Source organism: Haliotis rufescens, unplaced genomic scaffold (genome assembly GCF_023055435.1).
Source record: "Haliotis rufescens isolate VD_foot unplaced genomic scaffold, xgHalRufe1.0.p SCAF_71, whole genome shotgun sequence".
Taxonomy (NCBI): Eukaryota; Metazoa; Mollusca; class Gastropoda; order Lepetellida; family Haliotidae; genus Haliotis; species Haliotis rufescens.
The window spans coordinates 1036629-1064607 of NW_025964363.1; the positions used below are offsets into that span (position 1 = coordinate 1036629).

General features: G+C 47.9%; 1 protein-coding gene across 2 annotated transcripts; it reads right to left on the reverse strand.

The window, feature by feature from the left end:
- Positions 1–45: 45 nt before the first annotated feature.
- LOC124111572 (protein rolling stone-like) lies at positions 46–27827 on the reverse strand. Of its 2 annotated transcripts, none has more exons than XM_046471321.2 (5): positions 27560–27827; positions 10126–10234; positions 3245–3476; positions 1431–1547; positions 46–526 (listed from the first exon to the last, which is right to left on the reverse strand). In XM_046471321.2, exons 2-5 carry the CDS (start codon positions 10213–10215, stop codon positions 84–86), a joined length of 882 nt encoding a protein of 293 aa, XP_046327277.1. In that variant the 5' UTR covers positions 10216–10234; positions 27560–27827; the 3' UTR covers positions 46–83. The 2 variants fall into 2 exon arrangements, with proteins under 2 accessions (XP_046327277.1, XP_046327278.1); XM_046471322.2 differs by lacking the exon at positions 27560–27827 and adding an exon at positions 10338–10484.
- Between the last annotated feature and the right edge of the window lie 152 nt (positions 27828–27979).

Sequence of the window (27979 nt, forward strand, 5' to 3'; positions counted from 1 at the left end):
TTAATGCGTCGCACAGGCTATTTAGATTAAAGAACGTCTCAAACAGAAACTCAACATTTTATTAAACCCTATACCCAAATATCTTACAAATTATTTGTTTTGTGAGTACTCCCGTATTCGCCACTTAATGACTTCATCTTGGCTGCAGCTGGTTCTTTCTCTGCTGTGGGAGTTCCGCATCGACATGCGTGCACTATACCTCTACGTGCTAGATGTATGAAGAATATCAATATATGAAGGAAGATCACACCAAACACTACACCTAGACCTATAGCTTCAGCCTTCACTGGGCTTTTTCGCCAGTCTATCGGTGGGTAGATGTAAGGCTTGTCTGTATCGTCAGTGGCGCCAACGGCGAGGTAAACGGTGTTGAAGATGCCGTAGATGACGGTGAAGACTAAAGGTTGCCAGAAATGGAACAAGCGTATCGGCATGGCCGTAACACAGAGGTTGCAGATGACGTAGATGGAGTTCATGCCGTGGCCGAGGAAGGGCAGAACGCGAGGTCCTGACAAACCTTTTGTTGCTGAAACAAATAAGCATCACTGTTGTTAGCAGGGAAACAGCAACATGATTAATGAAGTAGTGGTATATTTGGGTAAACTGCAGTCAGTAAAGTACGTTTATAACGAACACGCTTATAACGAACTGACGGATATAACGAACTGAATTTTTTGTCCCGACTATTTGCTATTGTTATACTGTATATATGCTTATAACGAACTACGGTTATAACGAACAAAAGTTAGTGGTCCCTTTGAGTTCGTTATAACCGTAGTTTACTGTAGTACATAACTAATAACTATAGGCAATATAACACTGTCATCCTCAAAGGAAACTTGCACTGAAGCAATGTGAATCCAAACGCTGCAATATCATATTTTTATTTTTGCCTTGGAATATTGTTTCATTACCAACACTCTCAGCCAATAAGTAAGTGGGTGAGTGAATATGTTTAATGCTGCTTCGTTAAGACTTAGTGTTCGATTAATTCACGGTGTGTCGGCTAAATGTGGGAGGAAAGCCCGATGTGATTCTGGACTAGACGTTTACCACTGAGGTGAAACACACCAGCACTGGTGCCGTGCTGACAAGCTAAGAAATATAAATAAAGCAAAACTGGGATTGAAACACACTAGGACCCGTGAAGACCCGGTTAGAATAGGTCTTCAGCAACCCATGCTTGTCGTAAGAGGCGATTAAATGGATCGGGTGGCCAGGCTTGCTTACTTGGTTGATGCATGTCATCGTATTCCAATTGCGTGGATCGATGCTCATGATGTCAATGACTGGATTGTCTGGTCCAGACGCGATTATCAACAGACCGCCGTCATACAGCTGAGATATTGCTGAGTGTGGCGTTTAACATCAAACAAAATGTGCCGAACTCAACCACAAACCTCATAATCACCACTAAAACTTTCACTTACGGTCGAACGTGCCGAAACCCCAGTAACCCACGGTCACCATCAAAGACACGGAGTTATAGATGTTAGACAGCACCCACACCAACTTCAGGTACCATGGTAACGACTCCTCTTCCTTTTCTGAAACGTGACAAAAATAAGTCTTTAAATCCCGAGAACTTGGTAGTGCGTCGCAATATAACTCTCCTCACCTCGGCTACAACTGACAAGTTAAATGAAGCGGACCGTCAATATCCCTCAATCGAGAACTGTAAAATAAACCTGGATTCGAGGACACGATCACGGCCTCTGACACGCGCTCTAACCATGGTGTAACAGAACACATGAATATTAAACATGCATTTTACAAGTTACGTCATTTCATACCATGTGATGTAAAAGTACATGTCAAACTATAAAACAATTAAAATAATCCATGTGAGCAGTGATCACTGACCCCATAATGAAGAAACAAAAATATTTGAATTTGTTGATCGTTTTAGATTGTGTTCGATTGCTCTGGATTGCATTGGCCTGGTTTAGGGTGTTTTGAAATTAATTTTGAGTGTGGAATATGGGATGTGGGATAGTATTAATATGAATGACGCCAGTAGTATTGCATGTATAGTACCCGCAATGATTTTATGGTATTTCGGTTAGGAAATAAAGTATTTCTAAGTGTGGATAAGTTTAAGCTTGGGTGAAATCATGTTAGCCCCTTGAACATAATAAATCATGATACTGTTTATATAAAAAAAGATTAATTGGTTGATAAATCTTGTCAATACAGTTACACGTTTTGAGCAAAGACGGGTTCTTAAGCTTCTCTTTGCCAGCGACCATATACATTATCTAATTATGTATAGCACTAAGATAGAATATTAAACATCATGAACATATACAAGCGGCAAGTGAAATGAAACTCATTTACTTCATCTGTCTCTCCAAGACTTTATGTACTATTGCATACAGTTTAGCGGAAGAGTAAGTGTTTTTCACTGTAATATCGCTATGATCTAGGCTCTTAGTGATGCTGTATCTATGCTCTTTGCTTTCATTCGATCACATAGGCTAACATCTAGTCTTTGAAATGAACATAGTTTACAGGAAAGAAACAGTTGTTAAATTATAGTTATAGAATATAATAAACAAGGAGCCCAGACACCTCTTCGTCTGACACTGCAGTATTCTAGACTTGCCAAACATTTTAGACTTGCATGGGCTGTATTGGATATATTTGTTGCAGGGTCTGTTTGACAGACTAACGATCACACCGCAAATGTCTAGAGCTCTGGTCGCGGTAGAGAAAGCGGTTAGTCTGAAGTGTAATGTAGCTATGATCTAATCTCTTACTGATGCTGTATTCTCTATGCTCCATGCTTACATTCGAGTAGTTGCGAATACAGACGTGAAGACCATGCCTCCACACGATCACATCGCGAATATTTAAAGGAATGGTCGCGGTAGAGAAAGCGCCATTTCTTCAAAGGTAATATAGCTCTAAAGGCGACCAGGCCTTCACACGACCACACCGCGGATATTTAACGGAATGGTCGCGGTAGAGAAAGCGTTATTTCTTCAGAGTATAGCCTATAACGGCGACTATGCTTGTCGTAAGGGGAGACTAAAAGCATCAGTTGGTCAGACTCGCTGACTTGTTTGATGCATGTTATCGTATCCCAATTGCGTAGATCGATGATCATGATGTCAATCACTAGATTGTCTGATTTTTTACGGACCGCCGTCATCTGGCTGGAATATTGCTGCGTGCAGCATTAAACAACAAACAAACAAACAAGATAATCTAGGCGCCTATTCCTCCTTATGCTCGTCCTTACCTTCGAGAAGTTGCGGGTAGCCCCACTGGACGAACACAGTTGTAAAGAAATCCACAATGACCCCCAATGTGAGAGCCATGAAGTTCCAGTTCGTGAGGAAAATCAGCCACTTCCATCTGTTATCTGGAGAGCTGGCGTAGTACTTCTCCAGGAGACCGCTTGATATGATAGCCGCGATGTGGTAGAGCATCCATGTAAACCTCCAGACCGCGTACAGCTTTGGGCTGCCACACTGCAATAAAACGGCCCACGGTAAAACCCTTCAGCGACAATGAGATAAATGAGGTAAATAAAATGTTTTTACAGTCTCCAAAATTTTGTAAAAAAATAATTTTTGACACTTAAAGACTTTAAGAGGGAAATATTTCCATTAGTCGCGCATCTGAGAGTGAAGATATCCATTATATTTGACAGGAAAAGGCAATAATTTGTTAATATATTAACTGTCAATGCACGAGAATAATCAGTCAAGACTTTCTACCGAAACAGATTCCATTTGACATAAAGGGCAAATACCTGTGGAAACTATATGAATGGGCCACTGAAAATCAGTGATGACACCAGGTGTTCGCGAAAAGGGTAAGCATGTCCTGCCCGACCGGTAGCACCCGTCATTCACACAATTTACATACAAAATGGTGGAATTTATTGCCTGACGCCGCACCGCAGTATTCTAACCATGCGACGACAGCCAGTAAACAAACCACACAATGATAAAACATACTGGAGGTACGTTGAATGTAGGTCGCCAGATAAAACCTAGAGATATGCGGGACTGCCTCCGTGGTCTAGAGGTGGAGCGTCCGCCCAGAGAGCGGAAGATCCGGGGTTCGATCCCCGACAGCGTCATACCAAAAGCGTTAAAAGAAGGTACTTGTTGTTACCCTGTCTGTCGCTCGGCATGAAGGGGATAAAACAAGGACTGGTCGGCTCGGAGACAAGAGCTTTGTCTGAGTACAAAAGACACTAAAGGATGTACTTGTTGTTACCCTGCCTGGGGCTCCGCATAAAGGGGTTAAAACAAGGAATGGTCAGTAATACTATATCTGAGTGGGGTGTTCATGTTAAACGTCGGCATGGTATCTCAGTGACCTAACACTATAAAACCGGCATTAGTCTGAACTTAGTGCAATCCGACAGACACACGTGTATGTACGATTCTATATAAGTGCAATAATCTTGATCGCGACGTTATACCTCATACTACCCTACTCAGTCTCTGATATTCCAGCACCGCAAATTACATGGGACATTAAGTGAGGACAGTTTATCTACAATAATTAACCAACCCTATCTAAACGTTTATCATTGTATTCCAGCTATCACTGAAATAAATAATTACAATTTAATATAGAAAGACACTGCAAAAGTATTGATATATTTCTAAACTTAAAATATTCATAATCAATATATATCATAATAACTATTGACTACATCAGCTTATCAATGTGCGGAAATGCGTTAACCCAAGTCTACAGCCTCGTATATAGCAGTGTACTCAAGCAGCAATGAATTGTTTCAGAGGCATTACTTAGACGTTGACGAATGACAAGTTAAACACAATTTATGAATAAAACAACTTCTTAGATACTATAAAGTCTTGCTTGACAACGGTATATGGATCTATACCGAAACGTCGCCTTTACAGTATTAAAGAAGTTGTTATCCATAATTTGTGTCTACCTTGTCAGCACTGTCAGTGATAGAAATAATTATTCATGTACAGTTCAATATTGCAACATGTCATAAAAATATTGACATTATATTTTAACGTAAAACATTGATAATTAGAATCTCTCATACTATTGATGTTTCCTACGCTTTTCACATCTACGTACGTCATTCTAAAGTCAATAAACACCAACAAAAATGACAGAAATTCAGTTTAAAATTAAACTATAGAATATATATTTTAATTATATTTCTTCGAAACATAACACATTCATAATGAACATATATAGTGATCACTTTCAACTATGATCAGTTGTAAATTGATTCCCATTGTTGACATGTAGTTCCCATACGTCTGAATACATTGCAGCTATAGCATGCATCGGACAGGGACTCGGGAGTGTGTGCAGTCACTGAACCGAACATAAAGAAGCATTAAATATTAATCAATATTTATAATAGATGTAAATAATATGGTTAGTACATTCCCAGGTGAAATTTGACAGCTGCATTGGTAAAACACCAAGTATAGAATAACCAGACATCAGAGAAAGCATAGAAATTAGCCGACAACTATAGTGGGACCCCGTTATTCCGGAACCCCGTCCATCGGGACGACTAATAACCCGTGAAGATACGGATGAGAATAGGTCTTCAGCATCCCATGCTTGCCGTAAAAGGAGACTATGCTTGTCGTAAGAGGGGCTAACGGGATCGGGTGGTCAAGCTCGCAGTCTTGGTTGATGCATGTCATGCGTATCCCAATTGCGTAGATCGATTCTCATGATGTCAATCACTGGATTCGATTATGAACAGACCGCGGTTATATGGTTTGAATCGTGAGGCGTAAAACAACAAACAAACAAACAAACAAACAAACAAACAAAAGGGCGACTAATGTCGGGAACATGGAGATGCCCATCTAGAGGGACGTCACTGCGTACCCAGATCCGCTAATCCTGTTTTGTTTTAATCCGCTCGGCTTTACCAGGAACGGCACAGTCTGGGTGAAGGGTGATGTGTGAGAGAGTTAGTGAGTGAGTTTGGTCTTACACTGCTTTGAACAGGATTGTAATTACGTCACTGCGTGCCAGCTTGATGTTGGAGGAGAGTCTGAAGTGATGCGGGTTTGGTGCCGACAAGAAACATGATCGCCGAAAATCTGGGAACCGTACCCGTAGCCATAGGTTCCTGGCCCGTAAAAGGGACGCAACTCTGCACAGAAACTAGCAGCATCTAGACGATTGGGCCACGCTGGTAGTGTGTGATTACACACAAAACTAAACATGTAGAAAAATATGACACATAGTTTGCCATATCAAATATTCCCTGAACGTGTGTTTGTAGGTCACAGGTCACAGGTCACACAAGTCGGGCGACGACGCATTGGTGGCTGAGAGTAGGTGGATGGGTGAAGACCGTGCCCGCGGGCTTCTAGGGCGTCGGTCCTGCCCCTCACTGAAGCACATGTAACATGTTTCCCTAGGCAAATGACTTTGTCCGAAATACGCCTCTGTTCACCCAGAAGTAACCCGGTATTCTTGTGCCTCACAGGCAATTTAAGGGGGGTTGTATACGCCTCTAGGAGCTGAGAATAAATAGCGAATGTACACCGATCCACTGAATTGGATAGTAACATATATTCTACATGAATTTGGAAAGTACTCGATTTTGATTGGTCAGTCAGAGGTATCAAATCACAATAAGCCCTCACAGATTAAAACAGACGATTTGACGGCAACATCTCCGCGTAAGCTGATATGTTTAGAATAGTCCTTCTTTTACAGTCATTGTCGGTTGGCGTATTTAAATAATTGTATGTAAAATTATAGGTTACAAAATGCAAAGCTGCTGTAACAATATTTAAAGGTTGTCTGGCAATAGATTTCGTGCAGAAAATACGATAGAAATCTACAAAGAGAACGTATTTGTGGACAACAGAGAGCTTGCTATTTGACGGTTTACTATATACGACTGTGACGTCATATCTTTTGCATCACAATGAGCGATATGACATCATAGTGGTGACACGCGGTGTAGGACGAAATCTTTGCACAGCTTACTTATTTTTCTTCAGGGAAGCCCACCTCATGTTAGCTTACGAAGTTGCCGTGCTACACGCTTTCAGTGCCTGTCATACGTCCGCGTGAAGTATTACGGTGTAAACAATCTGCTTGACCATATATAGAGTGCCATATTTTGTTTAAGGCTGTTGTCGGTGATTCCATAAATTCTGATCTGATCGACGACCCACTCAAAACACTGGACTCTCCCCATGGCGCTTCACTCAATATAATTGCTAACACCGGTTCGCGTTTTATCTAGAATGGAGATAAACATTCTGTGTTTTCAATGTGGAGCAAGGTTACCTGTAGATTTAACCGAGCTAAATTTAACATTTGAAATGGCTGAGCAACTATCCAAGTTGGATGTCAGGCGCTATATGAAAGTATTAGAACAGTTTATTCACTTCCATAAAATAGCTACGCGATAAATCGCAAAGAACAATGAAGAACTAAGCGTTCTTTATTTCACGATAAAACATTGTTCTATCATGACGTCATTTCTGGAGATTCGAACATGGGCTCGCAACTTGATGGCGTCGTAAATGGGAACCGGAAGTGCCGCCATCTTGGAAAAGACGCCATTGACGGGGTTGACTACTACAGTAGCATATGGCATTGAAATAAATGAAGGGAAAATGTAATATAAATATCACACATTGCCTTTTCCCTTAAAGAGTTATATCATCAGGCTGGATACCCAGTAACTCTCTATATGTCCCTCCTCTTCGCCCCTCACTTTGAAGTCGTGTAAAATTCAAAATACATCACGGACACAGATACACTTCACAGTTTTGAATAATGTGGGACATTCCCTGTTCTGTGATATCATCCACCGGCCAAGCAAAAGTACTGAAAATGACCTCTGAAAGTTAGGTACATCGTAAATGTCGCCATATTTTACACATTACTAAATCACCACTCTCAGCGTTATTTACAGCATGTTTTTTTTAAAAATCTAAATTTCGGATCTGAGTGAATTTAAAAAATAACATTACTGATTAGGGTATTTGTCTTTTATGAAATCACCAATGTTGCGTTCCATTGGTGTGGAGGACCTTATGATCGTGTCTTCCAAATTAACTGGTATTCACTGACAACTTATGTTGTGTGTTATAGTATGTGTTTTCAAGTGCAAATCGAAATTAGCATCACAACTGAATCAACAGGCAAGACTGAAGTGCAAGCTTGGTTTTTTGCGACAGATGTCGTTCATTATGTACGCCGTGTATCTCCAGTCATGCAGTATACTTCCCCTTCTTTGTAAACCAAATGACTGATGTTTCGCTCCATCCTGATGCATTCATAGGATTTGAGCAATTTAAATAATAAAGAAGAACTAATTATACTGATGGTAAATGACCCGCCGATCCTACTATTGTGCAAGCATACATTACCTACTAATACGTTTTGTTGTGGAAACAGATATAACTGCCTGGAAGCCCTGCTACATACATATCCCCTGGCAGCCATGTTGGCAACAATTGTTGTTTGTTTGTTGTTAAACGCCGCACTCAGCAATATTTCTAATATATGACCGCGGTCTGTAAATAATCGAGTCTGGACCAGACAATCCAGTGATTGACATCATGAGCAATGCTCTATGCATTTGGGATACGATGACATGCACCAACCAAGTCAGCGAGCCTGACCACCCGACCCCGTTAGGCGCCTCTAACAACAAAGCATAGCCGTCTTATACGGCAAGCATGAGTTGCTGAAGACCTATTCTTCCCCGGATCTTCACGGGTCATGTCAATATTGAAAAGTGGTCCTACACCACAACAGCTTGCTGTCTAGTATTTGTGGGGCGGTGAGGTTGCCTTGTGGTTTATGCGGGCGTTCGTCACGCCGAAGGTCCAGGTTCGAATCCCTAGATGATATAGCCGTGATATTGCTGGAGTACTACTAAAAGCGGCGTAAAACCAAAATCGCTATCTTTTTACACTGAATATTGATTATTTGTGAACACATGAGACAGTGTTTCGGAAATTCGGGTACAGTTTATTTGGGTATTGGTAGATTAACATAGAGCATTAGAATTCATGGATCGTTTCTCATGATCCACCCGTACCGAGTGCTGCCCTGCCCATAGTCCCTGTCTGACAGAGGCACCCAGGCCAACATGACTACACCCGTCCCCTCATACCTCACCCACAGGGGACGTTGCCAAAGACAAAAAATATCACGTGGTGTATTAGCATCACGGTCACCTTCCTACATGTGTAACCTAACGGAAAAATAAAATAAAACTAAAAAAATACTAATATGTCTAATATTTTAAAGTGAGTGAGTGAGTGAGTGAGTGAGTGAGTATGGTTTTACACCGCTTTTAGCAATATTCCAGCAATATCACGGCGGGGGACACCAGAAATGGGCTTCACACATTGTACCCATGTCGGGAATCGAACCCGGGTCTTCGGCGTGACGAGCGAACGCTTTAACCACTAGGCTACCCGACCGCCCCTAATATTTTAAAGAACTTCATACGATATTCGGGCCTATATCAAGCATTCAAAACGTTTTATGGTAGACATGCATGTGGGGGACATTTCCAAATTTGACGCCATCAGTGTCAAAAATGATGTCCGATGCAATTATCTACATGTATAATGACGTATACCATATGTTCCCGTATTTTATTCAGGTGAACAATTAACTTGCCTTTGCATGTGTTTGTGACAGGTGCAACAGGTGGGACAGGATACGCTCACCTTTTCGCGAACACCTGGTGTCATCACCATTTGATAGTGATTCATAAACACATGCTCATGATATAGTCGGAATCGCACAATGGATTATGCTCTAACATATATTTGTAATAATAATGGAAAGTGTTCTTGTCCCTTTATATAATTATACCATATACTAGTTATATTATTTTAATAAACATATAAAAAACAGAACATAGTATGCTGTTTAATAACTTGTTCATTTCATCTCGTGGCCAGCCAAACTTTCACCTGAAACCGCCTCTCATGAACATTTTATTCGATACAACAGACACGTTATATGACAAGTGAAGCCCGATGTGCTCTAGACTCGCTTCATCACACATCATGCTAATCACAGGCTCGTCAAGCAGGGGGATAGTACGCCCTGTTTAGACAGAAGCAGTTTTACCTTAACCAGCAAGTAACGCCTTACCTCAAACCGCACAAACCGACCCGGATACTTGTGGTCAAGAAGAAAACTCGTGGAACTAAACTCCTCCGCAAATATCTCCTTTATCCCCATCGTTTTTGTAAGGCTTCATCTGAAATATAAGAACACTGTGTGAGGTGAAGTGACCACCGCAATCGGTCATACCTGTTCCGTAAAAACCAACTGTAGGTATCGCTACCAGACCTGTGACGCACCATGCACTGGAGCTCTATTGATTGTCGCTGTTCTCTTTAGCCTCATTCAACACTTGCAGCTCCGGCAGTTTAGTACTTGTACATATGTCACTGTTTAACGACCTATATGCGGAGTCGATGCTGGATTGCCATCGTTCAGCCGAGCCCTAATAATACAAGGCGGATGTAATTGTGGAAGTTTCTATTCACGAGAGCGGGGTAATTGAAAACTGATCTGACGCGGACCCAGAGTGGAATAGTTCAATCGATTTCCATCAATGGAGTCAGGCCTAACAGTACAACTATCAACATCCTGTTGCCAATTATTAAATGTGACTCTCGCCTTGTCAACTTGCTTTGTGTATGGCCTCCTGTTTCTCTTGCTCTGTATTCTCGTCATTTTTTCTTTTCTTTTCAATCCATCGTCCTTTCTTTCTTTATATACGGAGACATAACTGCTAAGACTATCATAAATCCACCAAGTTATTGTGGCTTCTTTATATGGCAAGCCGTTTTCACATTTATTACGGAATTACGGGGGCACGGGTGGCCCAGTCGTCTAAGGCGCCGCGATTCGCTGTGCAGAGTTGCGTCCCTTGGGCACGCCAGAAACCTATGATTGTGGGTTCGAATCCCGGTTCGCCCCGATTATGTTTCTAGGTTTGTCAGCACCATACCCGTGCTCGTGGGTTTCATCGAAGTGGTAAACGTCTTAGACCTGCATCAGTTCGGGCTTTCCTCCCACATTAAGCTGACACGCCGCGATATACCTGGAATATTGTTAAAAGCGGCGTTAAACCCAACTCACTCACTCACTCACTATTACGGAATTACAGATATCTTCAATTGTTTTAAAGATATCGGTATTTTATTTAAAGATATCAATAATGTTTTTAAGATATCAAAAAATAATTAAAGATATTTTAAATTCATTTCTGATATCCATTATACAATTACTGATATCTTAAAATGTTACGGTGATATCAACAAATTAGTTTGTGATATCTCTAAATTTAGTTAAGATATCATTAAACAATTACCATCCTACAGTACATAAATATATAAGAAATAAATTCAAGATATCTAAAATCCATTCAAGATATCTTGAAATAAGTTATACATATCCACAAATGAATTACAGATATCTTTAATTCAATTAGAGATATCTTTAATTCAATTAGAGATATCTTTAATTCAATTCAAGATATCATTAATTCTGACCGTTACTGATATCAAAAATCCAATTCAAGATATCATTATCTTTATATCAATTATTGATATCAGTTATCTAATTTAAGTAACATTATTAATGTAACATCTTAAATAATGGCAACAATTGAATATATCAATAATTAATTATTGATATCTGTATTTAGTTTCAAGATATCAGGAATTGAATTATTGTTATCATAACAAAACGTGACATTTTGATATCTTTAAATCATATTTTGATATCAGTAATCGAATTTAAGATATCAGCAATCCTTTTCAAGAAATCAGTAATACGCTTCACCATATCCTTAATTCATTTCGTGATATCTTAAATTTTATTTCAGATATCTACAATTATCTGCATTTAAGATATCTTCAATTCAATTGAAGATATCTTCAATTCGATTCAAGATATCTTCAATTCAATTCAAGATATCTTCAAAACAATTCAAGATATCTTTAAAACAATTGAAGATATCTGTAATTCCGTAATAAATGTGAAAACGGCTTGCCATATCTTTAGACTCGTAGGCTGAATAGGGGCGATGGGGTAGGTCAGTTGTTGAAGCGTTTGTTCGTCACGCTGAAAGCCCGGGTTTGAATCCGCACATGGGGACAATATGTGAACCCAACTCAGTGACCAGCCGTTATATTGCTGGAGGCTGCGTCAAGCAGGACTTTCTCACTCACCGATTAAATGATTACCTGAATATGACTCACATGCATACTAACAGTATGTATCGTTGCGTGTAGATACAACTTTTGTTTGTTTGTGTTTGCCTATGGTTCGTTTTTCCTATTTGGCATATAAACCTGTCTGACCTGGTTTCAATTCGCTGAGAAGCATGTCCATCCATTACCCCTCATCCGTCTAATTCCCCTCCTGGCAACACATCCACGGACCCAACTACTGTACATGTATGCCATCCACCCATTCATCCATCAGTCCATTCATTATATATATAATATATATATATCATCCTTCCCGCTATTCATCCGCCTATATATCTATCCATCCGCCCATATATCTATCAATTCACTGTGGCATGTCCAAGGGGGCACGGGTGGCCCAATCGTCTAAGGCGCCGCGATTCGCTGTGCAGAGTTGCGTCCCTTGGGCACGCCAGAAACCAATGATTGTGTGTTCGAATCCCGGTTCGCCCCGATTATGTTTCTAGGTTTGTCAGCACCATACCCATGCACGTGGGTTTCACCGAAGTGGTAAATGTCTGAGGCCTGCATCACTTCGGGCTTTCCTCCCACATTTAGCTGACACGCCGCGACAAACTGGAATACTGTTAAAAGCGGCGTTAAACCCAACTCACTCACTCCAGACTTACCGCCTTATGTATTTATTAAGACAGATACCAAGCTGTCCGAGGCGGGCGTTCGTGCCTTTGAAATCATGGCGTCTGGTTACAGGAATGAGCAATCCTTGAATAGTTTCTTAACCACATGTACGCCTGTGGCCCAGCGTCTCGCATGTAGCAATAGACTCCATCCACACAAGGAAGATAGTTGTCTTGATATAGTTCAATCTGTCATCATTCAACCATTGTATTAACATCAACTATCCACATGTATATACCCCCTATCTCCCATATCTGTACACCACCTGCTTGGTAACGTTGTCAGCATCTACACCAAAAAGTCCCATTCATTGTAATACAGTTCTATCCATAGATCTGTATCTCTTCCTGTCTCCATATGTCCTTTGTCCATTACACCGATGTTTGTAACAGGCTTTGCTGTAAATGTGCAATCAAGGACATGATATAATACGTTGCTATGCAACACTTTTGTATATGATCATCTGACGCGGAATCAATATCGATTTTTGTACAGCATGCATTTAATTCTGTTTCTTTTTATAGTGATAGATATTATTACCTTAGTCATCGTGAATGTGGTTCCGGAACGGTACCAGAATATATCAGTATATGCCTCAAGCTGTATACGTGCTACAGTGTGTGTCAAACGGGACATTCATCAGTATTGGTTAGCTGTTACTGGATACTATCGACTTCAATTGCGCTCCTCTGCAAAGCACAACACAACTTTTTTTTTCGGTTGTCGCTGGTTGAATAGTTCTGTCAATAACTGACGGAGGACTTTGTGAGGGGGTGTGTGGGTGTGGGTAGTACAATGTGGTTAGGAATAGGGTTTGGCTTGTGTGGTGGGGTTGATGTGTGTGGTTGGGGTTGGGACAGCATCATTAGTTCTTGCTGCGGATAAACAAAGATCTGAAGACATCCCATCACAGGTCACGTCAGAGAGGACTTTCGCGAACTTTCATCGACCAACGGTAGGAGTGTTGATGTGCGGGGTGGGACTGTTGATGTCTGGTGGGTGAGGGGGTAATGTGCGGTGGGGGTTAGGGAGGGGGAGGAGATTTATAATGGGGAGGTGATTGGCGATGGGGTTGGAGGAGGAGCTGATGTGTGGTGCGGGTGGGGGTGATGTGGGGTGGGGTTCGGGATGGTGGGGTTGTGTGTGTGTGTGCGTGCGTGCGTGCGTGTGTATGTGTGTTTATTCGGGGGGGGGGGGGGGGGGGATGTGTGGTGGGGCTTGGGTGATGTGTGGTGGGGCTGGGGTGATATGTGGTGATGTGTGTGGTGGGGGTTAGTGATATGTGTGGTGGGGGTGGTGATGTGTGTGGTGGGGGTAGTGATGGGTGTGTTGTGGGGGTAGTGATGGGTGTGGTGGTGGTGATGTGTGTGGTGGGGGTAGTGATGTGTGTGGTGGGGGGTGGTGATGTGTGTGGTGGGGGTGGTGATGTGTGTGGTGGGGGTGGCGATGGGTGGTGGGGGTGGTGATGTGTGTGGTGGGGGTGGTGATGTGTGTGGTTGGGGGTGGTGATGTGTGTGGTGGGGGTGGCGATGGGTGGTGGGGGTGGTGATGTGTGTGGTGGGGTGGTGGTGATGTGTGGGGTGGTGGTGATGTGTGTGGTGGGAAGTAGTGATGTGTGTGGTGGGAAGTAGTGATGTGTGTGGTGGGGGTAGTGATGTGTGTGGTGGGGGGGTGGTGATGTGTGTGGTGGGGGGGTGGTGATGTGTGTGGTGGGAGTGGTGATGTGTGTGGTGGGGGTGGTGATGTGTGTGGTGGGGGTGGTGATGTGTGTGGTTGGGGGTGGTGATGTGTGTGGTGGGGGTGTCGATGGGTGGTGGGGGTGGTGATGTGTGTGGTTGGGGGTGGTGATGTGTGTGGTGGGAGTGGTGATGTGTGTGGTGGGAGTGGTGATGTGTGTGGTGGGAAGTAGTGATGTGTGTGGTGGGAAGTAGTGATGTGTGTGGTGGGAGTGGTGATGTGTGTGGTGGGGGTGGTGATGTGTGTGGTGGGGGTGGTGATGTGTGTGGTTGGGGGTGGTGATGTGTGTGGTGGGGGTGGCGATGGGTGGTTGGGGTGGTGATGTGTGTGGTTGGGGGTGGTGATGTGTGTGGTTGGGGTGGCGATGGGTGGTGGGGGTGGTGATGTGTGTGGTGGGAAGTAGTGATGTGTGTGGTGGGGGTAGTGATGTGTGTGGTTGGGGGTGGTGATGTGTGTGGTGGGGGTGGCGATGGGTGGTGGGGGTGGTGATGTGTGTGGTGGGGGGTGGTGATGTGTGTGGTGGGAGTGGTGATGTGTGTGGTGGGAGTGGTGATGTGTGTGGTGGGAAGTAGTGATGTGTGTGGTGGGAAGTAGTGATGTGTGTGGTGGGGGGTGGTGATGTGTGTGGTGGGGGGTGGTGATGTGTGTGGTGGGAGTGGTGATGTGTGTGGTGGGGGTGGTGATGTGTGTGGTGGGGGTGGTGATGTGTGTGGTTGGGGGTGGTGATGTGTGTGGTGGGGGTGGCGATGGGTGGTGGGGGTGGTGATGTGTGTGGTTGGGGGTGGTGATGTGTGTGGTGGGGGTGGCGATGGGTGGTGGGGGTGGTGATGTGTGTGGTGGGAATGGTGATGTGTGTGGTGGGAAGTAGTGATGTGTGTGGTGGGAAGTAGTGATGTGGGGGGTGGGGGGTGGTGATGTGTGTGGTGGGGGGTGGTGATGTGTGTGGTGGGGGTGGTGATGTGTGTGGTGGGGGTGGTGATGTGTGTGGTTGGGGGTGGTGATGTGTGTGGTGGGGGTGGCGATGGGTGGTGGGGGTGGTGATGTGTGTGGTTGGGGGTGGTGATGTGTGTGGTTGGGGTGGCGATGGGTGGTGGGGGTGGTGATGTGTGTGGTGGGGGTGGTGGTGATGTGTGTGGTGGGAGTGGTGATGTGTGTGGTGGGAAGTAGTGATGTGTGTGGTGGGGGTAGTGATGTGTGTGGTGGGGGGGTGGTGATGTGTGTGGTGGGAGTGGTGATGTGTGTGGTGGGGGTGGTGATGTGTGTGGTGGGGGTGGTGATGTGTGTGGTTGGGGATGGTGATGTGTGTGGTGGGGGTGGCGATGGGTGGTGGGGGTAGTGATGTGTGTGGTTGGGGGTGGTGATGTGTGTGGTGGGGGTGGCGATGGGTGGTGGGGGTGGTGATGTGTGTGGTGGGAGTGGTGATGTGTGTGGTGGGAAGTAGTGATGTGTGTGGTGGGAAGTAGTGATGTGTGTGGTGGGAGTGGTGATGTGTGTGGTGGGGGTGGTGATGTGTGTGGTGGGAGTGGTGATGTGTGTGGTGGGGGTGGTGATGTGTGTGGTGGGAGTGGTGATGTGTGTGGTGGGGGGTAGTGATGTGTGTGGTGGGAGTGGTGATGTGTGTGGTGGGAAGTAGTTATGTGTGTGGTGGGAAGTAGTGATGTGTGTGGTGGGGGGTGGTGATGTGTGTGGTGGGAGTGGTGATGTGTGTGGTGGGGTGGTGGTGATGTGTGTGGTGGGGGGGTGGTGGTGATGTGTGTGGTGGGAGTGGTGATGTGTGTGGTGGGAAGTAATGATGTGTGTGGTGGGGGGGTAGTGATGTGTGTGGTGGGGATGGTGATGTGTGTGGTAGGGGTAGTGATGTGTGTGGTCGGGGTGGTGATGTGTGTGGTTGGGGGTAGTGATGTGTGTCGTGGGAAGTAGTGATGTGTGTGGTGGGGGGTAGTGATGTGTGTGGTTTGGGATGGTGATGTGTGTGGTAGGGGTAGTGATGTGTGTGGTTGGGGGTAGTGATGTGTGTGGTGGGGGGTGGTGGTGATGTTTGTGGTGGGGGTTAGTGATATGTGTGGTGGGGGTGGTGATGTGTGTGGTGGGAAGTAGTGATGTGTGTGGTGGGAGTGGTGATGTGTGTGGTGGGAAGTAGTGATATGTGTGGTGGGAGTGGTGATGTGTGTGGTGGGGGTGGTGATGTGTGTGGTGGGGGGTAGTGATGTGTGTGGTGGGGGGGTGGTGATGTGTGTGGTGGGGATGGCGATGGGTGGTGGGGGTGGTGATGTGTGTGGTGGTGGGAGCGGTGATGTGTGTGGTGGGGGTGGCGATGGGTGGTGGGGGGTAGTGATGTGTGTGGTGGGGGGTGGTGATGTGTGTGGTGGGGGTGGTGATGTGTGTGGTGGGAAGTAGTGATGTGTATGGTGGGAGTGGTGATGTGTGTGGTGGGGGTGGTGATGTGTGTGGTGGGGGGTAGTGATGTGTGTGGTGGGGATGGTGATGTGTGTGGTGGGGGGTGGTGATGTGTGTGGTGGGGTGGTGATGTGTGTGGTGGGGATGGCGATGGGTGGTGGGGGTGGTGATGTGTGTGGTGGGGGGTGGTGATGTCTGTGGCGGGGGTGGTGATGTGTGTGGTGGGGATGGCGATGGGTGGTGGGGGTGGTGATGTGTGTGGTGGTGGGGGTGGTGATGTGTGTGGTGGGGGTTGTGATGTGTGAGGTGGGGGGGTAGTGATGTGTGTGGTGGGGGGTGATGTGTGTGGTGGGGGTAGTGATGTGTGTGGTGGGGATGGTGATGTGTGTGGTGGGGGGTAGTGATGTGTGTGGTGGGGTGGTGATGTGTGTGGTGGGGATGGCGATGGGTGGTGGGGGTGGTGATGTGTGTGGTGGGGATGGCGATGGGTGGTGGGAGTGGTGATGTGTGTGGTGGGGGGTGGTGATGTCTGTGGCGGGGTGGTGATGTGTGTGGTGGGGTGGTGATGTGTGTGGTGGGGATGGCGATGGGTGGTGGGGGTGGTGATGTGTGTGGTGGGGGTTGTGATGTGTGAGGTGGGGGGTAGTGATATGTGTGGTGGGGGTGATGTGTGTGGTGGGGGTAGTGATGTGTGTGGTGGGGGGTAGTGATGTGTGTGGTGGGGGGTGGTGATGTGTGTGGTTGGAGTGGTGATGTGTGTGGTGGGGGTGGACATGTGTGTGGTTGGGGGTGGTGATGTGTGTGGTGGGGTGGCGATGGGTGGTGGGGGTGGTGATGTGTGTGGTGGGGGGGGGGGGGGGGGGGGGTGTGTGTGTGGTGGGAGTGGTGATGTGTGTGGTGGGGGGGTAGTGATGTGTGTGGTGGGGGTGGTGATGTGTGTGGTGGGAAGTAGTGATGTGTGTGGTGGGAGTGGTGATGTGTGTGGTGGGAAGTAGTGATGTGTGTGGTGGGAGTGGTGATGTGTGTGGTGGGGGGTGGTGATGTCTGTGGCGGGGTGGTGATGTGTGTGGTGGGGTGGTGATGTGTGTGGTGGGGATGGCGATGGGTGGTGGGGGTGGTGATGTGTGTGGTGGGGGTTGTGATGTGTGAGGTGGGGGGTAGTGATGTGTGTGGTGGGGGTGATGTGTGTGGTGGGGGTAGTGATGTGTGTGGTGGGGGGTAGTGATGTGTGTGGTGGGTGGTGGTGATGTGTGTGGTTGGAGTGGTGATGTGTGTGGTGGGGGTGGTCATGTGTGTGGTTGGGGGTGGTGATGTGTGTGGTGGGGGTGGCGATGGGTGGTGGGGGTGGTGATGTGTGTGGTGGGGGGGGGGTGTGTGTGTGGTGGGAGTGGTGATGTGTGTGGTGGGGGGTAGTGATGTGTGTGGTGGGGGTGGTGATGTGTGTGGTGGGAAGTAGTGATGTGTGTGGTGGGAGTGGTGATGTGTGTGGTGGGAAGTAGTGATGTGTGTGGTGGGAGTGGTGATGTGTGTGGTGGGGGTGGTGATGTGTGTGGTGGGGGGTAGTGATGTGTGTGGTGGGGGGTGGTGATGTGTGTGGTGGGGATGGCGATGGGTGGTGGGGGTGGTGATGTGTGTGGTGGTGGGAGCGGTGATGTGTGTGGTGGGGGTGGCGATGGGTGGTGGGGGGTAATGATGTGTGTGGTGGGGGGTGGTGATGTGTGTGGTGGGGGTGGTGATGTGTGTGGTGGGAAGTAGTGATGTGTGTGGTGGGAGTGGTGATGTGTGTGGTGGGGGTGGTGATGTGTGTGGTGGGGGGTAGTGATGTGTGTGGTGGGGGGTGGTGATGTGTGTGGTGGGAATGGCGATGGGTGGTGGGGGTGGTGATGTGTGTGGTGGGGGGTGGTGATGTCTGTGGTGGGGGTGGTGATGTGTGTGGTGGGGATGGCGATGGGTGGTGGGGGTGGTGATGTGTGTGGTGGGGGTTGTGATGTGTGAGGTGGGGGGTAGTGATGTGTGTGGTGGGGGTGATGTGTGTGGTGGGGGTGATGTGTGTGGTGGGGGTAGTGATGTGTGTGGTAGGGGGTAGTGATGTGTGTGGTGGGGGGTGGTGATGTGTGTGGTTGGAGTGGTGATGTGTGTGGTGGGGGTGGTCATGTGTGTGGTTGGGGGTGGTGATGTGTGTGGTGGGGGTGGCGATGGGTGGTGGGGGTGGTGATGTGTGTGGTGGGGGGGGGGGGGGGGTGTGTGTGGTGGGAGTGGTGATGTGTGTGGTGGGGGGTAGTGATGTGTGTGGTGGGGGGTAGTGATGTGTGTGGTGGGGGGTGGTGATGTCTGTGGTGGGGTGGTGATGTCTGTGGTGGGGATGGTGATGTGTGTGGTGGTGGGGGTGGTGATGTGTGTGGTGGGGGTTGTGATGTGTGAGGTGGGGGGTAGTGATGTGTGTGGTGGGGGGTAGTGATGTGTGTGGTGGGGATGGTGATGTGTGTGGTGGGGGTGATGTGTGTGGTGGGGGTAGTGATGTGTGTCGTGGGGGGTAGTGATGTGTGTGGTGGGGATGGTGATGTGTGAGGTGGGGGGTAGTGATGTGTGTGGTGGGGGTGATGTGTGTGGTGGGGGTAGTGATGTGTGTGGTGGGGGGTAGTGATGTGTGTGGTGGGGATGGTGATGTGTGTGGTGGGGGTTAGTGATATGTGTGGTGGGGGTGGTGATGTGTGTGGTTGGGGTAGTGATGGGTGTGTTGTGGGGGTAGTGATGGGTGTGGTGGGGGTGGTGATGTGTGTGGTGGGGGTGGTGATGGGTGTGGTTTGGGGGTGGTGATGTGTGTGGTTTAGGGGTGGTGATGTGTGTGGTGGGGGGTGGTGATGTGTGTGGTGGGGGTGGTGATGGTAGTGGTTTGGGGGTGGTGATGTGTGTGGTTTGGGGGTGGTGATGTGTGTGGTGGGGGTGGTGATGCGTGTGGTGGGGGTAGTGATGTGTGTGGTGGGGGTGGTGATTTGTGTGGTTTTGGGGGTGGTGATTTGTGTGGTTTGGGGGTGGTGATGTGTGTGGTGGGGGGGTGGTGATGTGTGTGGTGGGGGTGGTGATGTGTGTGGTGGGGGTGGTGATGGGTGTGGTTTGGGGGTGGTGATGTCTGTGGTTTGGGGATGGTGATGTGTGTGGTGGTGGGGGTGGTGATGTGTGTGGTGGGGGGTAGTGATGTGTGTGGTGGGGGTGGTGATGTGTGTGGTGGGGATGGTGATGGGTGTGGTTTGGGGGTGGTGATGGGTGTGGTTTGGGGGTGGTGATGTGTGTGGTTTGGGGTGGTGATGTGTGTGGTGGGGGATGGTGATGTGTGTGGTGGGGGTGATGTGTGTGGTGGGGTGGTGATGTGTGTGGTGGGGGATGGTGATGTGTGTGGTGGGGGTGATGTGTGTGGTGGGGGTGGTGATGTGTGTGGTGGGGGATGGTGATGTGTGTGGTGGGGGTGATGTGTGTGGTGGGGGTGGTGATGTGTGTGGTGTGTGTGTGTGGGGGTGATGTGTGTGGTGGGGGTAGTGATGTGTGTGGTGGGGGTGGTGATGTGTGTGGTGGGGGTGGTGATGGGTGTGGTTTGGGGGTGGTGATGTGTGTGGTTTGGGGGTGGTGATGTGTGTGGTGGGGGTGGTGATGGGTGTGGTTTGGGGGTGGTGATGTGTGTGGTTTTGGGGTGGTGATGTGTGTGGTGGGGGGTGGTGATGTGTGTGGTGGGGGTGATGTGTGTGGTGGGGGTGGTGATGTGTGTGGTGGGGTGGTGATGTGTGTGGTGGGGGTGGTGATGTGTGTGGTGGGGGTGGTGATGTGTGTGGTGGGGGTGGTGATGTGTGTGGGGGGTGGTGATGTGTGTGGTGGGGGTGGTGATGTGTGTGGTGGGGGTGGTGATGTGTGTGGTGGGGGTGGTGATGTGTGTGGTTTTGGGGTGGTGATGTGTGTGGTGGGGGGTGGTGATGTGTGTGGTGGGGGTGATGTGTGTGGTGGGGGTGGTGATGTGTGTGGTGTGTGTGTGGGGGGGTGATGTGTGTGGTGGGGGTAGTGATGTGTGTGGTGGGGGTGGTGATGTGTGTGGTGGGGGGTAGTGATGGGTGTGTTGTGGGGGTAGTGATGTGTGTGGTGGGGGGTAGTGATGTGTGTGGTGGGGGTAGTGATGGGTGTGGTGTGTGGTGGGGGTGATGTGTGTGGTGGGGGTAGTGATTGGTGTGGTGTGTGGTGGGGGTGATGTGTGTGGTGGGGGTAGTGATTGGTGTGGTGGGGGTGGTGATGTGTGTGGTGGGGGTGATTGTGTGGTGGGGGGTGGTGATGTGTGTGGTTGGGGGGGGGGGGGGGGATCTGTGTGGTTGGGGTTATGCAATTCCAGAAACCTAGGACATTTGGAAAGTAGGATTAAAAACATTCGTTGGTCCATCCATCATTTAAAAGGGCACTACAGGGTCGGACTCCCGTCAGCTGACGTCGTCAACAGCTGATAAGGAAGACTGACACTATCAGCTCAGTATGTCGCAGAGCCACAGCTGTCGCTTCACCAGCCAGTGTACACAAACAAAATAACTATTTCTGGGGCTTGCGAGAACTGGATGGAATCACTGCAAGAATACATCGGACATTTCCTCAATCAATATTTCCTTATAATACCCCAATATCGTTCTTGTTTACATGTGTTATATAAAAAATGCAGCAAAGAGGGTTTGGGTGATCCTGGCACAGTCAGGCTGGTTAGGCTCATCATCACCTCAGGGCCCTTACCCCCTTTACACGCAGCCCAGACAGCGAATGGCTCGATGTTTTGACCCCGTGGGGAGTCCGGGTTAGAAGAGATATCCCAGCCATGCTGGTCATAAGAGGTGTTGTGATGGACCGGGGGGTCGGACCCGTCGACTTGCTTCATGGCGTGTACCCCGACAGCTTGGATCATTGCTCACAATATCAGTCACTGGATTGTCTGCTCCAGAATCGATTTATAGTCAACTGTCATATAGCTGGAATATTGCTGAGGGGGGCATTAAATATCAGTCCGTTGTTTATCCGATCGAGTTCCCTAGAAGTGAGTAGATTGGTTTTAACGCCGTTTGAGCATCATGTATGTGACATCACAGCGCGTCGGCTTCATGTGGGAGGAAAGCCCGAAGTGTGTGTGGTGGGGGGTGGTGATGTGTGTGGTGGGGGTGATGTGTGTGGTGGGGGTGGTGATGTGTGTGGTGGGGTGGTGATGTGTGTGGTGGGGGTGGTGATGTGTGTGGTGGGGGTGGTGATGTGTGTGGTGGGGGTGGTGATGTGTGTGGGGGGTGGTGATGTGTGTGGTGGGGGTGGTGATGTGTGTGGTGGGGGTGGTGATGTGTGTGGTGGGGGTGGTGATGTGTGTGGTTTTGGGGTGGTGATGTGTGTGGTGGGGGGTGGTGATGTGTGTGGTGGGGGTGATGTGTGTGGTGGGGGTGGTGATGTGTGTGGTGTGTGTGTGTGGGGGTGATGTGTGTGGTGGGGGTAGTGATGTGTGTGGTGGGGGTGGTGATGTGTGTGGTGGGGGGTAGTGATGGGTGTGTTGTGGGGGTAGTGATGTGTGTGGTGGGGGGTAGTGATGTGTGTGGTGGGGGTAGTGATGGGTGTGGTGTGTGGTGGGGGTGATGTGTGTGGTGGGGGTAGTGATTGGTGTGGTGTGTGGTGGGGGTGATGTGTGTGGTGGGGGTAGTGATTGGTGTGGTGGGGGTGGTGATGTGTGTGGTGGGGGTGATTGTGTGGTGGGGGGTGGTGATGTGTGTGGTTGGGGGGGGGGGGGGGGATCTGTGTGGTTGGGGTTATGCAATTCCAGAAACCTAGGACATTTGGAAAGTAGGATTAAAAACATTCGTTGGTCCATCCATCATTTAAAAGGGCACTACAGGGTCGGACTCCCGTCAGCTGACGTCGTCAACAGCTGATAAGGAAGACTGACACTATCAGCTCAGTATGTCGCAGAGCCACAGCTGTCGCTTCACCAGCCAGTGTACACAAACAAAATAACTATTTCTGGGGCTTGCGAGAACTGGATGGAATCACTGCAAGAATACATCGGACATTTCCTCAATCAATATTTCCTTATAATACCCCAATATCGTTCTTGTTTACATGTGTTATATAAAAAATGCAGCAAAGAGGGTTTGGGTGATCCTGGCACAGTCAGGCTGGTTAGGCTCATCATCACCTCAGGGCCCTTACCCCCTTTACACGCAGCCCAGACAGCGAATGGCTCGATGTTTTGACCCCGTGGGGAGTCCGGGTTAGAAGAGATATCCCAGCCATGCTGGTCATAAGAGGTGTTGTGATGGACCGGGGGGTCGGACCCGTCGACTTGCTTCATGGCGTGTACCCCGACAGCTTGGATCATTGCTCACAATATCAGTCACTGGATTGTCTGCTCCAGAATCGATTTATAGTCAACTGTCATATAGCTGGAATATTGCTGAGGGGGGCATTAAATATCAGTCCGTTGTTTATCCGATCGAGTTCCCTAGAAGTGAGTAGATTGGTTTTAACGCCGTTTGAGCATCATGTATGTGACATCACAGCGCGTCGGCTTCATGTGGGAGGAAAGCCCGAAGTGTGTGTGGTGGGGGGTGGTGATGTGTGTGGTGGGGGTGATGTGTGTGGTGGGGGTGGTGATGTGTGTGGTGGGGTGGTGATGTGTGTGGTGGGGGTGGTGATGTGTGTGGTGGGGGTGGTGATGTGTGTGGTGGGGGTGGTGATGTGTGTGGGGGGTGGTGATGTGTGTGGTGGGGGTGGTGATGTGTGTGGTGGGGGTGGTGATGTGTGTGGTGGGGGTGGTGATGTGTGTGGTTTTGGGGTGGTGATGTGTGTGGTGGGGGGTGGTGATGTGTGTGGTGGGGGTGATGTGTGTGGTGGGGGTGGTGATGTGTGTGGTGTGTGTGTGTGGGGGTGATGTGTGTGGTGGGGGTAGTGATGTGTGTGGTGGGGGTGGTGATGTGTGTGGTGGGGGGTAGTGATGGGTGTGTTGTGGGGGTAGTGATGTGTGTGGTGGGGGGTAGTGATGTGTGTGGTGGGGGTAGTGATGGGTGTGGTGTGTGGTGGGGGTGATGTGTGTGGTGGGGGTAGTGATTGGTGTGGTGTGTGGTGGGGGTGATGTGTGTGGTGGGGGTAGTGATTGGTGTGGTGGGGGTGGTGATGTGTGTGGTGGGGGTGATTGTGTGGTGGGGGGTGGTGATGTGTGTGGTTGGGGGGGGGGGGGGGGGATCTGTGTGGTTGGGGTTATGCAATTCCAGAAACCTAGGACATTTGGAAAGTAGGATTAAAAACATTCGTTGGTCCATCCATCATTTAAAAGGGCACTACAGGGTCGGACTCCCGTCAGCTGACGTCGTCAACAGCTGATAAGGAAGACTGACACTATCAGCTCAGTATGTCGCAGAGCCACAGCTGTCGCTTCACCAGCCAGTGTACACAAACAAAATAACTATTTCTGGGGCTTGCGAGAACTGGATGGAATCACTGCAAGAATACATCGGACATTTCCTCAATCAATATTTCCTTATAATACCCCAATATCGTTCTTGTTTACATGTGTTATATAAAAAATGCAGCAAAGAGGGTTTGGGTGATCCTGGCACAGTCAGGCTGGTTAGGCTCATCATCACCTCAGGGCCCTTACCCCCTTTACACGCAGCCCAGACAGCGAATGGCTCGATGTTTTGACCCCGTGGGGAGTCCGGGTTAGAAGAGATATCCCAGCCATGCTGGTCATAAGAGGTGTTGTGATGGACCGGGGGGTCGGACCCGTCGACTTGCTTCATGGCGTGTACCCCGACAGCTTGGATCATTGCTCACAATATCAGTCACTGGATTGTCTGCTCCAGAATCGATTTATAGTCAACTGTCATATAGCTGGAATATTGCTGAGGGGGGCATTAAATATCAGTCCGTTGTTTATCCGATCGAGTTCCCTAGAAGTGAGTAGATTGGTTTTAACGCCGTTTGAGCATCATGTATGTGACATCACAGCGCGTCGGCTTCATGTGGGAGGAAAGCCCGAAGTCCTGCATGTGTGGGCGTCCTGCATGTGTGGGCGTCCTGCATGTGTTGGCGTCCTGCATGTGTGGGCGTCCTGCATGTGTGGGCGTCCTGCTTGTTTGGGCGTCCTGCATGTGTGGGCGTCCTGCATGTGTGGGCGTCCTGCATGTGTGGGCGTCCTGCATGTGTGGGCGTCCTGCATGTGTGGTTGTCCTGCATGTGTGGGCGTCCTGCATGTGTGGGCGTCCTGCATGTTTGGGCGTCCTGCATGTGTGGGCGTCCTGCATGTGTGGGCGTCCTGCATGTCCAACTACTCTCCATACTTCTATGACTGCCCAATAGTCAGCTGTCCCTTTCTGTCCAGCGTTATTCCAGCAGCCCCAGCCCTTGGTGTCTACTTGTCACAGCCTTTGAGGCGCAATCGAACATGTTCTTTCCATGAAGATTTCAAAGAGCTATTTTGACTTCAACCATATGTTCCCGTGTGTTTTAGTGTACACAGTTGACTTGCCTTTGCATGTGTTTGTAACGGGTGCCACCGATGGGGCAGGATACGCTGATTTGATACTATTTGATTGTGATTCATAAACGCATGACCATGATATAGTCAGACCCGTACAAAGGACTTTGATCCTAGCAGATACTCTAAATGATTAATATAGAAAGTGCTTTTTCGCATTTATATAAACATTACAAAATAATTATACCGTTGTTATGAGTTGTAGTGATAATGTATTTCAGTTTCCTCAGTATTATGGAAAAAAGGGTTTCTCGCTTATTTCGATGTTTAATAGTTTGGTGAAACCCACTAGCATGGATTTAGTTCTGACTACGATCCATATTCGAACCCATGATCATAGGATGCAGGTACACCTAAGGGACGCAACTCTGTGCCCCTTTCTCTCGCCGCGTGGGATAAAGGCTCATTGATTAACACATTAACACTTGCAGGGGTAATCCTACTATTTGTTTATTTGTTTTGTTTGTTTGTTGTTTAACGTCGCACTCAGCAATATTCCAGCTATATGACGGCGGTCTGTAAATAATCGAGTCTGGACCAGACAGTCCAGTGATTGACATTATGAGCATCGATCTACGCAACTGGATACGATGACATGCAAAAACCTAGTCAGCGAACCTGACCACCCGATCCCGTTAGTCGCCTCTTACAGCAAGCATGGGTTGCTGAAGACCTATTCTACCCCTGATCTTCACGGGGACAAGCATGGGTTGCTGAAGACCTATTCTACCCCTGATCTTCACGGGGGACAAGCATGGGTTGCTGAAGACCTATTCTACCCCGGATCTTCACGGGGACAAACATGGGTTGCTGAAGACCTATTCTACCCCGGATCTTCACGGGGACAAGCATGGGTTGCTGAAGACCTATTCTACCCCGGATCTTCAAGTTTCCCTACCATTTACTGCTGTGATGATCGTGAATGTTGCAGATCTATGACGCGTCCTGATCCATGTGAAGATACCGATGCAAGTGTGGTAAATTGTTTAAATAAAAGATTATCTCTAAAACAGGTATCGGAATTGACTATCACTGTCTAGAAGTACTCGTTGCCTCCTTCCTGATATTGTGTTGATAACAAGTATCCCATAATGAGATGAAATTTAGATTTTGAATCTTTTCTGAACCTTATTATATATAAATAAGAATCAAAATGTCCTTAAAATTTGGTTCAGGTGCAGAGAACTTCCAATATTGCTGTGAATGTGAAGAGGCGGGTGTAGAGATCGATACAAAATGCGTCGTCAGGTGGTTTGAGTGAAATATGGTGCATGGCGATACTCTACTTAACAAATATTACACAGCTGATTTTGAGAACGGAATACACGTGCATGTGGCCGCCATACAGCCGTGAGCCGGGCCGACCTTCACGTACACCTTCTAACTACACAGCCACCCGGCCATATTACCATCACGACACCAGTGCCACTAGCCTTGCTCCAAGGCTGTACTGAAAGAAAGGCTCATTGATCTGCAGTAATTCTATCCTCCTAATAGGCAAGTCTAGATACGTGGACAGTACAGTCTATTATGGGGAAAACTTCTTATTATTTACAAAATCTAGAAATTATTATATAAACTAATAATTATTGCCTTGTGCTAGTCCACAGTGCCACTCCTTCAGAGTGATAAGGCGGGACAATTGGTGAGATTATTCCTAGTAAGCCACTTCATGATAGATTTGTACCTGTTATGGTTTCCACATTCGTTCCCGTCTGCTGGTGGCACGGTGGTTATAATGAACGGTCACATGGTAAGAGTAAATTAATTGTGGTGTCTACGTATGAATGTAGGCAGTATGCAAAAGTAAAATCAAATTAGTATTTAGTTCCCAGTCAAGAAGATTCCCACCCATTAATGTACACACACGTATGATCCGAGTTCCGAGTTCTCAATGATATCGCCATACCAAACTACAATAGCTGTTCATATCTTCAACATTGACAATAACGACAATTAAATGTTTCTCGACGAGTTAAATGTATTTATCGCGCAGTGTTAGATATAATAATCTACTTACATTAATTCACGTGAATAGCCCCATCTGCCGCCACCTTGAAGCGGGGTTACAGGTGAAAACAGTTCGTATGTCAACGACTCCCACAAGTGATCAACTGTCACTTGATATCTGGCTGTGTTTGGTGCAACTCTCTCCGACAGATGGCGGATAATGCACTGAGCAGTGGGCGGGCCGTCCAGTGGTAGTCGAGTACACGTGACGCACTAGTCCCTGAGATAATGAAGTGTCACGAAGCCATGATGGGTCGAACCAATCCAAGCATTTCTGCTGCCGACAGGACCCGAGGACCAGTTATCATTGTGGGCCCTTATTGTGTATTTAAACAGTAATGGCCACGTATTGTCTTCAGATAACACCCGTTTTTGTGCAGGTGAATCGATCAAAATCATGTGCACAGCACTATAGTGGCAAAAAGCGTTT